Source organism: Carassius gibelio, chromosome B15 (genome assembly GCF_023724105.1).
Source record: "Carassius gibelio isolate Cgi1373 ecotype wild population from Czech Republic chromosome B15, carGib1.2-hapl.c, whole genome shotgun sequence".
In the NCBI taxonomy this organism is placed as follows: Eukaryota; Metazoa; Chordata; class Actinopteri; order Cypriniformes; family Cyprinidae; genus Carassius; species Carassius gibelio.
In genome coordinates, this window is record NC_068410.1 from 18,461,383 (window position 1) to 18,475,564 (window position 14,182).

General features: G+C 37.9%; 1 protein-coding gene across 1 annotated transcript in view; it reads left to right on the forward strand.

Moving 5' to 3' along the window:
• Positions 1-14,182, forward strand: part of zgc:172282 (leucine-rich repeat and fibronectin type III domain-containing protein 1-like protein) — a 149,982-nt gene that overhangs the window by 62,516 nt on the left and 73,284 nt on the right. The window contains exon 3 of the mRNA XM_052576684.1: positions 9,556-10,946. Coding sequence (XP_052432644.1) covers positions 9,568-10,946 — 1,379 coding nt within the window. The 5' untranslated portion in view covers positions 9,556-9,567. The remainder of the gene's footprint in view (positions 1-9,555; positions 10,947-14,182) is intronic.

Sequence of the window (14,182 nt, forward strand, 5' to 3'; positions counted from 1 at the left end):
ATCTTTCTCTGTATATCACGGCGGCTACTAGCAAGCGTTTAGACAGTGTGTGCGTCCGTGTCAGCGTTATTTGACACCCGATGACATACACGATCTTTGCGTCATTTGTTTGGGTGAAGAGCACGCACACAATGTCTTTGAAGAGGCAATCGGCGTGCATTGTGAGCGTTTTTTTTCAAGGAAAAAAGATCTGCTCTCGTTCGTCTCTCTTCCGAAAAAAAGTAAAAAAAAAAAGGGAGTCATCTACTTCCCATGGATCTATACCTGCCGCTATTGAGGCAAAGAGGATAATGAGCTCATGAGAATACAGGTGGATCTGTTTGAATGTTTTAAAGAGGGATTTTTCCTTTCGCGTAAGTAAAGGCGATGGACGAGAGAGAGACTCTGGAGGATAATGTTATATCTTTAACACTGTCTGATACTGAGGTTAGTGCTCTGCTGGGTTTTTACCCAGGGAAAGCAAGAGATATTTGAGAATGTTGAAGAAGCTGAGGTTGAGCCTTCTCAGTTCTCCTGCCATGCAAATGTAGATCTGTTAGAGGTTATGGATCGCACCATTGCAAAGTTGGACTTGCCATGAAAATGCGCTAACAAGATGACAATGTAAGGCCATTCAAAAAAAAAAAAAAAAAAAAAAAAAACCCTGAATGAGCGTTTTCTTTCTGACCATAGCCCTCCAGCTCAGGTGAGCCTTCCATTTCTGCATGATCTCCATACAGATATCAAAAAGAAATGAAAGAGGCCATTTCCATCTTGCATCGCTCGGTTCCGGCATTAGAGTAAATCTGCGGTTATGAGGGGACGCCACTTGTAGAAAGAGCAAAATAAAATAAAATATTTTTCCTTTCTGCGGGGGAGACATCCTCTCTTAAGCTACCTCATTGCCATCTAAGCCCCTTCATCTGGCTTAGATGGCAGGACATACACAGCGGGAAGTCAGGCTGTGCAGGCCGCCTCCACCATGGGCAGGACTATGGCGACCATGGTGGCAGCGGAGAGACGTCTGTGGATGAACCTGGCAGACATCGCTCCTCCCCCACCTGTGGGCAGAGGTAAGAGGTATTGTGGGTCACAAGGAGGTAAGCAGAACCTAAGGGATGTAATCCAGACGAGTCAGCGTTCTCATCTGAATCAGAGTGATACCGAGGAATCTACTCATTCCCTTAAGGGATTTTTTACTTCTGCTTTTATCCTCCCCTTCCTAATTCCCCTGTAACCACCAGCTCTCCACCTGATCGAGGTTAGGTGGAAACCTCTCGCATAACAGTCTCCTATACAGGACCTATAATGATTTTGGTTGGTTTTATGTTAATAGCAACCACCCACATGACTGATGGTCCGGACTAAAAGGAGGCGCCCCTTGAGTTTACAGTGCTCAATTACAGTGTTTGCTACTAACACTCGCCAACACCAGCCATCTGGCTTCATGTTCCAGTATTAGGTGTCTGAGATCACAGGCTTCTGCGGGAGCCTCATTGATCATCAGGCCTGGCAAAGCACTGCAGGGAATTTCATGGATGTCCGGCCAGGTAACCCTGAGGGGTCTCATATGAAAACCACATGGTGGTCACTGTGTACTGTGAACACTTTGCACACTTTCTAAAATCCGCGTGATATGTGGTAAGTGTGCACGCAAGACTCTGCGCACTTTCTGAAATCCTGTACGGTAAGGGTTAGGTGCGCCGCCGCGTTCCCTTTCTTGAGATGATCGGACCTTTATTTATACACTTCAAGCATCACTTCTCTCAACATGAGGGGCTATTTGGGCGATTCTCATGGTAGTTTAGCAGCGCTCCCCTTTTTCCAAAAAGGGACGCCTATGAGCGCTACTCTGAGCTCGGAGTTCTTTTCTCATATGAGACTGAGTTCTCTGTTTTTTGCCCAGAGCGCTCCAGTATTGTCTCCATAGATTGAGTTGATGACTCTAAAACATACTTTTTTGAGATGCAACATTCCATCTATGAGCTGCTCTATCAGAGTGTCATGAGAGCCCCTCCTTAGAACAGTATTTGAAAATCCATGCTATTGTGAGTATGCACGTGAAGTCTTTGCACACGTTCTGAAATCCACACTGTGGTAAGTTTGCATGCTAGTATTCTGCGTTTTTTCTAAAATCCTATATGTTGAGGGCTTTGCACGGTTGCTTCGTGCCCTTTCTTGAGTTGGTAAAAGCCCTGCTCATCTTTGGCGCCACTCGGATACATATCTACACAGGGTGTTGCTACTAGAGAACTGTTGAGACAGTTCTTTCAGCATGCTTATGCATAAGCTAGCGGTAACACCTGTGTGACAGGCAAGACTTGGTAGAAAATGCTAGGTTCTTAGCTGTATGCCTTTAAAGGAATCTTTCCCGATTCCAAGCCTTCAGCTGTACCCCGGGCCGAGGCCCTAACAATTAAGTTGGGTATGGAGCTTAGGCCTTTGGCCGTAAGGGGTACTGTCACAGACAGCCATCTAAACATCCCAGGGGCATCTCCTGTGGAAATGGTAGAGTTGGTACTTAGTGCTCGCCATGATTCTGGCCTGCACTCCCCTCAGCATGGCGGCGTGGGTATACTTTCCCCTATAGCGGCCCCTAGAGGATGCAGTTCTAAGTTCCCATGAAAGGGAATGTCTCATGTTAAGAATATAATTTTGGTTCCCTGAGTAGGGAACAAGACACTGCGTCCTCTAGCTCCCTGACATGCTTCAGACGCAAGCTTCAGACGAAGAAGTGAATGACGTGTTCTCCCGGTGCCTGTTTAAAGTCACGCTGGTAGTGACATCAGAGGCTGTAGCCGGCCAACAAATTGGTGTTTTTTCAATGTATGCTTCACGGGTCACGGGGAGGTCTTCCCCATAGCAGCACCTAGAGGACGCAGTGTCTCATTGCCTACTCAGGGAACCATGGTTACATTCGTAACCTGAGACGTTTGTTATGATAGGACAATATTTGGTCGAGATACAACTTTGAAAATGAGGGTGCAAAAATGGATATAAACTTCTTACAGTTAACAAATGGCAAAACTGAAATTGTTATCTTTGCCTCACCAGACTGGACCTCTGATATAGTTTATCAGTTTGGTTATTTATCCTCAAATGTTCCTGATTGTCGAAAACCTTGTTGTAATTTTTTATTCTACTTTGAGTTTCGATATGCAGATTAGTGCTATTGTTAAAAGTAGTTTCTTTCAGCTAAGATCTATTGCCAAAATCAAGATGATGCTCTCTAAGAAAGGTCATTATTGCAACTCTTTAAACTTGGGTTTGCCTAATTCAACTGTAAATTGTCTGCAGATGGTTCAAAACGCAGCAGTCAGGCTTGTGACGGGCACCAAATCTGTCAGCACAATACTCCTGTGCTTGCCTCTCTCCACTGGTTACCGGTTAGGCCCGGATTGATTTTAATACTTTGCTTTTTGTTTATAAAGCTCTACATGTTGTTGTCCCTCAGTATATCAGTGATTTTCTTGTCCCATTCAATGCTACAAGATCCTTACGTTCTTCCAATCAGCTACTTCTCCCTGTTCCTCGCTCACGGTACAAAACTAAAGGTGAGCTGGCCTTCCCAGTGGCTGCTCCTAGACTCTATAACAGTCTCCATCTCTATATTAGATCTTCCCCTTCTGTTTTTACTTTTAAATCTTCATTAAAAATGTATCTGTATTCTTTATTTTTTTGAATGATGGTGTTCATATTTTGACATGTTTTCAAGGTTTTGATCCAGTGGGTTAATTCCGATTTTTATACTGTTTTAATTTTGTTTTAATACCTCTGTACAGAACTTTGGTTGCAACATCTGTTGTTTTGAAATGTGCTTTATAAATTAATAAACTAAACTAAACTAACTGAAAGCCACTGGGGCAGATTTGAGACTGCCCTGCTTATTTTCAAGTTACATTCCTTGAACCCTGCTCAATCTGCTTCAGTTATGTGTCTGCATCAGATCAGTAAATAGTCTGATTTATTATTATTTTTTTCTATGTGGAGAAGTGAATCAAAAGTTTTTTTTTTTTTTTTTTTTTTTTTCTGAGAATATACATATCTTCTTCTCTCCTCACCTTTGCTCCACAACATTCTAAATCAACATTTGGAGATGATAAATCATTTATAAAGGCAATTGTTATTATATTGTACATTTTATTAAATTTTATTACATTTTGTAACATTACCTTGCTCCTGTAAATCAGCATTAGCGTGCCATGCACAGGATAATGCAATTACATCTCTGCCAAAATGTTATCTCCATATGTTCAGAGATTAGAATATAAAGCTTACAATATATATATATATATATATATATATATATATATATATATATATATATATATATATATATATATATATATATATATATATATATATATATATATATATATATATATATATATATATATATTATTATTATTATTATTATTATTATTATTATGTTTTTTTTTTTTTTGTTTTTTTTTTTTCATATATTAGTGCTAAGACCCAGAATCTGCCCCACCTAAATTTACGGTCAGAAGTAAATTTGCTGAGAATATACTCACTCTCAAGCCATCCAAGATCCAAGTATATGTGTTTGCTTCTTCATTGGAACAGAATGCTTTTTGTATTGAAAATGTCACCTCATCTGAATCCGGAGAGAAATATGCACAGACCAGTCCAGGACCATTATAAACAAATATGTTGTTTAGATTTGATGTGAGAGTACAACAGGAGATTAACTTATATGCACTGGAGGAATGCAGTATGCTTTATGGACTTATATTTTTAGCCAGAAGCAATGCTTTAAAGTTAAAATGCTTCAGTTATGGATTTGTTTCTTAGAATTAGTGTTGGAATTACTTGTGGACTACTGTGATGTTTTTATCAGCTGTTTGGGCTCTCATTCTGGTGGCACCCATTCACTGCAGAAGAGAGCAAGTAAACAGGTGATGTAATAATACATTTCTCCAAATCTGTTTAGATGGTGAAACAAACTCATCTATTGTACACCCTTTTTTTTTTTTTTTTTTCTTAAAGTGAAATTCTCACTTACTAGTGTTGTTTAATCATTTAAATGGACCAGGGAACATCTGCAGTCAAATGAGGCCTACAGCCTACAGTAACTAGGGGAATTGTAATAAAGATGCAGCCTTGGAAAGAATAGAAATGGCTAACTGCTGTTATTTTAATGTGTTATGTACTTGAAGCATCTGTTTTGGCTCAGGAAAATCCTTGTTTCTGTAGATTGCCACTGTGTTGATATAATTCAGATCAGTGTTCGATACTGAGAAGCAAACCACAGGCCCACGGATAAGATACAATGCCTGATAATGGGATGTGATTAATGCACTCTCAGTTTTGAATTGTCATAGCAACATGGGCATAGTTTTACCCGAGATAAATAAGTCCTGGAGACAGCAGATATCCAGGGTAAAAAGCTTGTGGTATGTGTTTGCTACTGGTTTCTGAGTTTTATTTTTATGTTTTTTACTCTATTTCGCAAGCCAATTTTGGTGCACCCCAAAGGGGTCTCCATCTTTGATGACACCCGACTGGGCCTCCATTGTGCCGAATTAAATCCATTGTGAATTTTTAATTGAAACACTCAAAACAGTCACTTTCATTCACTTCGTAATTCGGCGCATACTGTGAGTGACAGTCAAGTATGACATTCGCCCTGCGGGTCACGTCTGAAGTCCCAAGGCAGCATATGATTACTGTGATTGCTTGATTCTAGAGCTCTCCACCGGATGACATTGATTGAATCACAAAGGGTTCTGAGTCACATGATGATGCACAACAATGCATTGCAGCAAAGTAGTTGCAACTAATATGCAGTCACTTTGAACTGACGGACAAAAACAAAACAAGCAAGCAAAATAATGCAGCAGCTGGTTGTAGTTCTTCTGTGAGGTAGTTTTTATATATATATATATATATATATATTTTTTTTTTTTTTTTCATTCCTTCCAGGAAAAGGAATTTCAGACCGATTTACCACACTTTTACCTCACAGGGCCCGTGGGCACTCTGGTAGAAAGCACACATGGACATGATAATCCATCTCCATTGCGTCAGAGCTATCTGGGCCAGGAATGCTGTCAGTCGCAGGCACACGAAACGGTAGAAAGACTCCGGAAATCACTTACTGCCTCTCACTAGCGTCAGAGTAAAGTGGAAGAGAGTCATTCTCTCCTTCTACTTCAGGTAGTTTTATCCACCTGTCAGTCTTTAAACATAAGCTTCTTACAAACGGAGAGGTTTCAGGAGAAGGATCGGCTTCTGTTCTGAAGGGTATTTGGGTTTGTATCTGAGTATTGACATGAACTAATCTTTCACTAATTCCCAGTGGAAAGTCCTATATACTGTATATGATGTGGCTTTAGCTTTAGAATCAGCTGTGTTCTATGTGCTATTTCTTGATGTTTAAATACACAGTCAACTTGTGAGTCTGTTATTTGAAGGTGTCCCTAAAAATGTTCCTTTTAACATTGAGTTTTGACACTGATCTGCTTGTTTGTCAGATTCATGACAAATGTATGTTGTAAAACATAATTCCATTTTAATTGCTAATACACTAATAGACTCTACCAGTTTGGGGTTCATTTATTTGAACAAATTTACAAGTAATGTTATGAAATATTATTACGGTTTAAAACAGCTGTCTTCTATTTGAATATATTTTAAATTCGAATGTCCAGTATCATTCAGTACTCAGTGTCACATGATCCTTCAGAATTATATTATTATATTACAAATTTAATATAAAATGTAACGTGCCAATTAGATTGATTAATTATGAAGAAAAATTATGCGTTAAAAATATTAACACATTTAACGGACTTCCCCCGCCCCAGACCTATGTAGATCTCATACAGTCAATTGATGACTAATATGAGGCAGGGCAACAACTTACTGCATGATTGAGCCTAAAAAATATCCCTAAAATTCAAGATATGGAGCAAAATTCCCCTGTTTTAAATTTTGTCTCATATTTACATCATATACCATATTTTTTGGACTAAAAGTCGCAGCTGAGTATAAGTTGCATCAGTCCAAAAATACGTCATGACGGGGAAAAAAACATATATAAGTCGCACTGGACTATAAGTTGAGAAAATTGCACTGGCATTTTATTTTTTTTCTCTTCAGGGTTGTTTGATGAATAGATAGTCCATAAAAATGGGATTTTAGATAGAAATTGCATGGAAGATAAAAAATCTCTATTGCCCCTTTTGATAAATTGAATGCACTTTATTTTCATTTTATTTTTTTACAAACAGACAGACAGACAGACAGACAGACAGACAGACAGACAGACAGACAGACAGACAGACAGATAGATAGATAGATAGATAGATAGATAGATAGATAGATAGATAGATAGATAGATAGATAGATAGATAGATAGATAGATAGATAGATAGATCTAAACAGAAGTATAAATTGTGGCTTTAATACAGTGTTTATAAAAGCAGGTACTGAAACCTGTTAGTTAAATAAAGCTGCTTTTGCTGAGGTTTGATCTTACAGACCTGTTGCTATGACAGCAACTCCAAGATGAGCTTTGAAGAACACACAATCCAGAGTCATGTCATACAGTATCATCAACAATGAAATACAGATGATACAGTAATAAAGTAAAAAGAACAGCACACTGTTTGGTGATGCCAGTGGCACAGAAAACTCACATTTAACTGGATGACAAATCAGTTTGATACATCAAAGATAACTTTATGGATTAGATGATCAGTGCAATCTTTAAACAAACCTCATGAGAGTATTTGTCTGATTTATCCCCCTTTTTTACGTTTTCTATTTTACATGGCTGTGTTGTGATGAAATGCAAACCCCTTGGGTCGCTCAAGGCAACTACAGTCAAGTTACAAGTTCATGGATACAACGGATTCAGTCTTTGTTCCTTTCTAAATACCAAATAATTAAATAATAATAATAAAAAAAAAAAAACATGGGTATCATTACATCACATTCTTCACACTTTTATTACATACAGTGGCATGGCTTTTCCGACTATTCCTTTTTCCAAATGCACACACTAAAAACATTTAATGGCTTATAACGAGTCTCATGTAGATCGTTATGTTGTAAAGCCAATGGCCGTAACAGCAGAAATGACTTCATAAATAGGCCTATTGTCAGCCAGAGGGGCCGCTTTATGGTGACATAGCATAACCACACAATAACAGTTATAAATCTATTAAGGAGTTTGTCAGACACATCTCAGCAAAACAAAGACTTTGTCACAACTTTGTATAGCAGGACATATTTGCTTCCGTAATGTTTTTGTTTCAATTCTGCTGAATGGCATCCTAATATACACAAAGATGGATCTCTATTTTAAGTCTATGTCAAGACCTGCTGAGATGCACTATTTTCATGAAGGACAGATACTTTAGAACAAACCTTATCTGTAATATGGGAATTGGTTTTATTGTTATCGCAAGGAGAAAGCTGAATTGAAAACAGTATGCAAGAATTGTTGGTACTGGTCTCTCTCTCTTTCTCTCTCTTTATATATATATATATATATATATATATATATATATATTTTTTTTTTTTTTTTTTTTTTTTTTTCTTTCTTTTCTTTTTTTTTTTTGGTTTTGGAAAACATTCAGTATTTGTATTTTTGCAGTGTCCACTAGGATATTAATTTAGTCTGCTACCTTACATCATCATCTCCACACAAACGTATGAGTTGATTCTACATTACCATGTAACCATAACATGGAAAAGACACATTTTAAAGTTCACATGGAACAAGGATTTTTACTTTCGATATCAGGATATCTAGTTTGCTGTGATACACAGTGATACAAAAAAGCTATTTTTAAATAACTACATTTCCATCATTTGCTTTTAATATCACTCTCTGACCCAGTAAAAGTCCAGTGTGATCATCTATTAATGTTTTTTACAGTATCTAAGTAAGAAATGTAAATCACTTTGTATAGTGACCAATTGTCACTATTACCAAGTTGCTTATCAGTGTGTCAATTAGTTAAATATTGGCTGTCTATTAGTACTTATAAAGCACATAGTAATGCCTTATTCTACATGACTATATTTTAATTCCCTAATATAACTCAATACCTAAAACAACTACCTTACAAACTACCAATAGGCAGCAAATTAGGAGTTTATTGAGGCACAAAACTTAGTTAGTGGTTTTTAATAGCGAGAAATTGACATACGAATAAAGTGACTAATTATTATTATTTTTTATTTTTATTTTTTTGTGTATAACCCAAAATATATAATATTTATTATGCAGAACAGCTGAACCTTAACATTGTTTAAATACTTCAATGTTAGTTAAATGTTTCGAAGGCATTAAATTAACCTTGGAATTTCAAAGACCACAAACAGAACATGAAGGTGTGAATTTGTATACAGAGCCCAAGAGTGACTTAAAATACTTTACAAACTACTGTCCTAGCTCTAGGCCACTGTCAACAGCATGATGTTGTTTATGGCTATCCATCCAATACAGTGGCAGTGCATTTTTTCATTGTCTTTGAACGTTCAAATGGAGAGTGCATTTACATGTCATCACACTGGCACACTGTGTTTGCTTGTTTGCAGTTCCCCCGAGAGATGGAGTGGCTGATCTTCTCCCTGCTGGTGCTGGCTGTGTCTGCGTCAGGACAGCTGTGCCCCAAGCGTTGCATGTGCCAGAACCTGTCGCCATCTCTAGCCATCCTCTGTGCCAAGACCGGCCTGCTTTTTGTGCCAACAGTCATTGACCGGCGTACAGTAGAGCTGCGCCTCACAGAGAACTTCATCACGGCGTTAAGGAGGAGGGACTTTGCAAACATGACCAGTCTCTTGCACCTGACACTGTCCCGCAATACCATCAGCCAGATTATGCCTTACACTTTTGCCGATCTTAAGCGGCTACGTGCGCTACACCTAGACAGCAACCGCCTGAGCGTCATCACAGATGACCACTTCCGAGGACTCACCAACCTCCGGCACCTTATCCTTGCCAACAATCAACTGCACAACATCTCCCCACATGCGTTTGACGACTTCTTGGGGACTCTCGAGGACCTGGATCTCTCATACAATAACCTGGTGGACATTCCGTGGGAGACTATAGGACGCCTCACCAATGTGAACACTCTCAACATGGACCATAATCTCATAGAGCATGTCCCTCTAGGAGTCTTTTCGAACCTACACAAACTAGCCCGTTTGGATATGACATCTAACAAGCTAAAGAAAATACCTCCTGATCCCTTGTTTCTTAGGATACCAGTTTATGCCAAGTCAAAAGGGTCACCCCTTTCCTCCCTCGTCCTAAGTTTTGGAGGGAATCCACTACACTGTAACTGTGAGCTACTCTGGCTAAGGAGGCTAACTAGGGAGGATGACCTGGAGACTTGCGCGTCACCTCCAGACCTTATGGCAAAATACTTTTGGACCATCCCAGAGGAAGAGTTCATCTGTGATCCCCCCGTGATTACAAGGAAATCTCCCAAAACCTTCGCCATGGAGGGCCAGCCCACCAGTCTGAAATGCAAGGCCAATGGGGACCCAGACCCAGACATTCACTGGATATCCCCAGAGGGCCGTCTAATCGCTAACACCTCCCGTACTTTAAGCTTTAGCAATGGGAGCTTGGAGATCAACATCACTTCACTGAAGGATACAGGAGTCTTCACCTGCATTGCGTCTAATGCGGCGGGGGAGTCTACAGGCACGGTGGAGTTGGTGGTCAACCCTTTGCCGCACTTAGCTAACAGTACTAATCGAATTCGAGAACCTGATCCAGGACCATCCGATATCCTAACCTCTGCAAAGTCGACTTCATCTGTAAGCAATGAGACCAGGTCTCAGGAGAGGAAGGTGGTACTTGCTGAACTTACGGCAAATTCTGCACTCATCAGGTGGCCTTCACAACATAATTTCCCTGGAATCAGGATGTTTCAGATTCAATACAACAGCTCGGCAGATGACACTTTGGTCTACAGGTAAGACACCTCATTGTTTTATGAATTGAAAATATAATTGCATTTATAGTAGTGCAGCTAGTTGTTCTAGCATAGCAAGGTACTTATGGTGCAACTGCATATCCAATAGCATACCCATCATCCTATATAAGTTTATTTTAATTATATGTTGTGCATGTTGTTAAGTACCAATCCCCATTGATTGCACTGCTGGGACTCACATTAAATATTGCTTCTGTTTACTGCTGTTTATTATTTAATGCAACAATCAGTGGCATTCATCTCTATGGATGTGCCTTATGCTTCAGGTTTCAGAATAAAAAAATGAATAAAAAAAAGACAGGAGAAACTTCCACTGTATTCCACCGCAGGATGCCTTTGTCATGATAAAAGTGAAAATTGTTGCTTCATCTGTCAGAAGTTGCGCTGTTTATAGGCAATGTATTCCCAGAGCACTTTCTAAAGCTGTGGGATATCCAAAATTCAAAGTGTTTGTGCACAATGTTCTTTTGAGCCTCAGAAATCCAATTCATGAGAGAAGACAAAAATATCAGAGAGGATGACTCTATGGTCACACTAACAGATGATTATTTTTGACATTAACGAGTAAAACAAAATCTGTGCTGGAAGAGGTGGGCACAAACCAGGCTAATTCGTCCTTGCTAATGGTTAGGATCCACACCTATTGTGATATTTACTCATCCACAGATTATGTTTAATTAGTCTTGATGCTGGGGACGGCTGTCAATTAGTATCTATCCCACAACATTGGGCAATAGATGTGCATGAGATAAAACAAAATTAAATAAAAAAAATTCAGCACATATTATTCGATTGTTTTTGGCATGTTTTGTGACACTTTAATAGTAACATGTCCATTGAGTGGTGCTATTTTTTTTTTTTTTAGTTGTATTAACATTTTATAATGCTGGTTGTTGTACATAACAAAGCAGACAGAAAATAAAATTTCTGCAAATGTCTTAAGTGCAATGCTGCACCAGGTGAGCTAGCAAGCAAGTTTATTACAACAGAAAGCCCATACATATGGAGCTGGCCATGTGGTGTAAACATAACAATGTATTAATTTAAAAATCATCCGCAGGGTCAACATAATTTAAATAAATGTGTGTAAATTATAACATAATTTTGTCAGGTCACATTTTAGGGTGACCTGTACCTTTAAGACTGAATTAGTGTAAATCTGTAAGAAACTGGGTCATCCCAAGGAGAAGTCCAAATCTGCTTACCAAATCTCATGAGCATTAAAGCACAGTGACTGATTCTAAAACAGGCATCCTGACACTTTTGCTCAAGCTTTTTTCAATTTTCTCTTGTGACCATTTAACAAAATCTGACTGAATAAGCATGTCAATAGGTTATTTCTAATGCATACTGTACACATAGATTGTAATATATTTCTCTGTTAAAGCCAATGTCATGTTAGGAGTAAACACACAAAACAGCTAACAGTACTGTATATAAAGGCTGTGTTGGATCTAAAAAGGCACTTGTGCTCTATTATCAGTGATAATACTGGCCACACTTCCTTCTGACAGGATGCCACAGGAAGTCAATGTACCACTGACAGCTCAGAATAACACCTCAAACAGCCTCTCCAAAAGAACTGATGAACAGAGACAGACATATCAAAATAGGTTCCTGATTCCTTTCACACTAGGGGACAGCTGGAGGCATTTTTATCCCTAAATAAAACACAACCTATATGACTTTACTCTAGATGTGCAAGTATGAATATGATGAATAGGCAACACAGAGCCTGGGATCTGATTTCTTGTAATACACTGTATGATAAACTGCACTTTAGTAATGTATTAAATTAATTACCAAGGTTAAAAGTGTTTACAAAGGTTGTACATCATTCACTGAAGTTAATTAATGCCTTTAAATTTAAATTCAGTTTCTGTAACTGAGAATTAATTGAAAGTAGAATTATATTTATATCTATAATTATAGAATATATATATATATATATATATATATATATATATATATATATATATGTATATATATATATATATACATATATATATATATATATATATATATATATATATATATATATATATATATATGTAGACGATGTATGGATGAATATTTGATTACATAGGTGAAAGTACAGATGGACAGACCAAACAGACAGACAAACAGATAGATAGAAAGATATTTTTTTTATTAATTAGAAATTCATTAGATGTTCAGCCAGACCAGTAAGTGTCAGTATAACATCCAGGCATGTTTTAACGAAGAAGCTTTGCAAAATGTGAACAAAAACATACAGAATTCAAGTTCAACTAGGCTGTTGTCTAGGTAATTCAAGTCATATTCAATGCTATCTTTCAATAAAATGTAACATTTTTTGCTAGTACAGCTATAAACTACTGCATACAGGAAATTAATTAAACCTGCTGGAAGAATAATGGAAATGTTCCTTAATTGTCATTGAAAAGCATCTGGTAGAAGGGATTGATTAAGTGGCTTTGCTTATAGAGGTGTCTTTTGGGAAGAAAGCATTCACATCTATCAGTGAGTGCAAATTAAGTTCAGTTGCAATTTTTCATTGTGGCAACAGAATGCTCAGCATGTGCCTGGCTTTGTCTTTAAAGCACATCTTGTGATGGTGATACTTTTATTCTCTGAGTGCTTTATTTTGAGGAAGAAAAGAGCACAGCTGTGTTCCTTAAATAAAGATCCTTAAGAAAGCCTTGTGTAGGGCTGCAGAACATAAGATTATCCTAGTAGCGCATGGTAAAAATGGTTAAAAGTAGCTACTCATAAATCAGACGCCGAGCATTTTGTTGTTTAACAGCTAAAAACATTTTTTATTTTCATTTTATTTATTTTTTTCTGTTTTCATTCAATCTTTTAAATTCTACTGAAAGCACTATTCGGGTATGATTAATTTAAAAGTATTAATGAGATTCCAGCAGAGCTATAGCCACCAGTTATATATATAAATAAAAAAAGTTAAAATATCTAACAAAGTTGCATCAGGTAGTTAAATGCTAAATTTAGCTTTAGTAATACTCTTGGGGAAGGTGAACATATATTAAAAGTGAAGGAGAAGAGTTAGCCAGACATGTTCACTTCTGACTGGATTAAATGGGATTTTCTGCAAAACACTACCGCAAAGTCCCGAGGGAAAACATGTCTGGATAGGTCTAAATACAGTGTGACAGACAAATACAGTGAATGACATGTTAAAATTCACAGGTTGTGCTGAACACAGCTGCATAAGT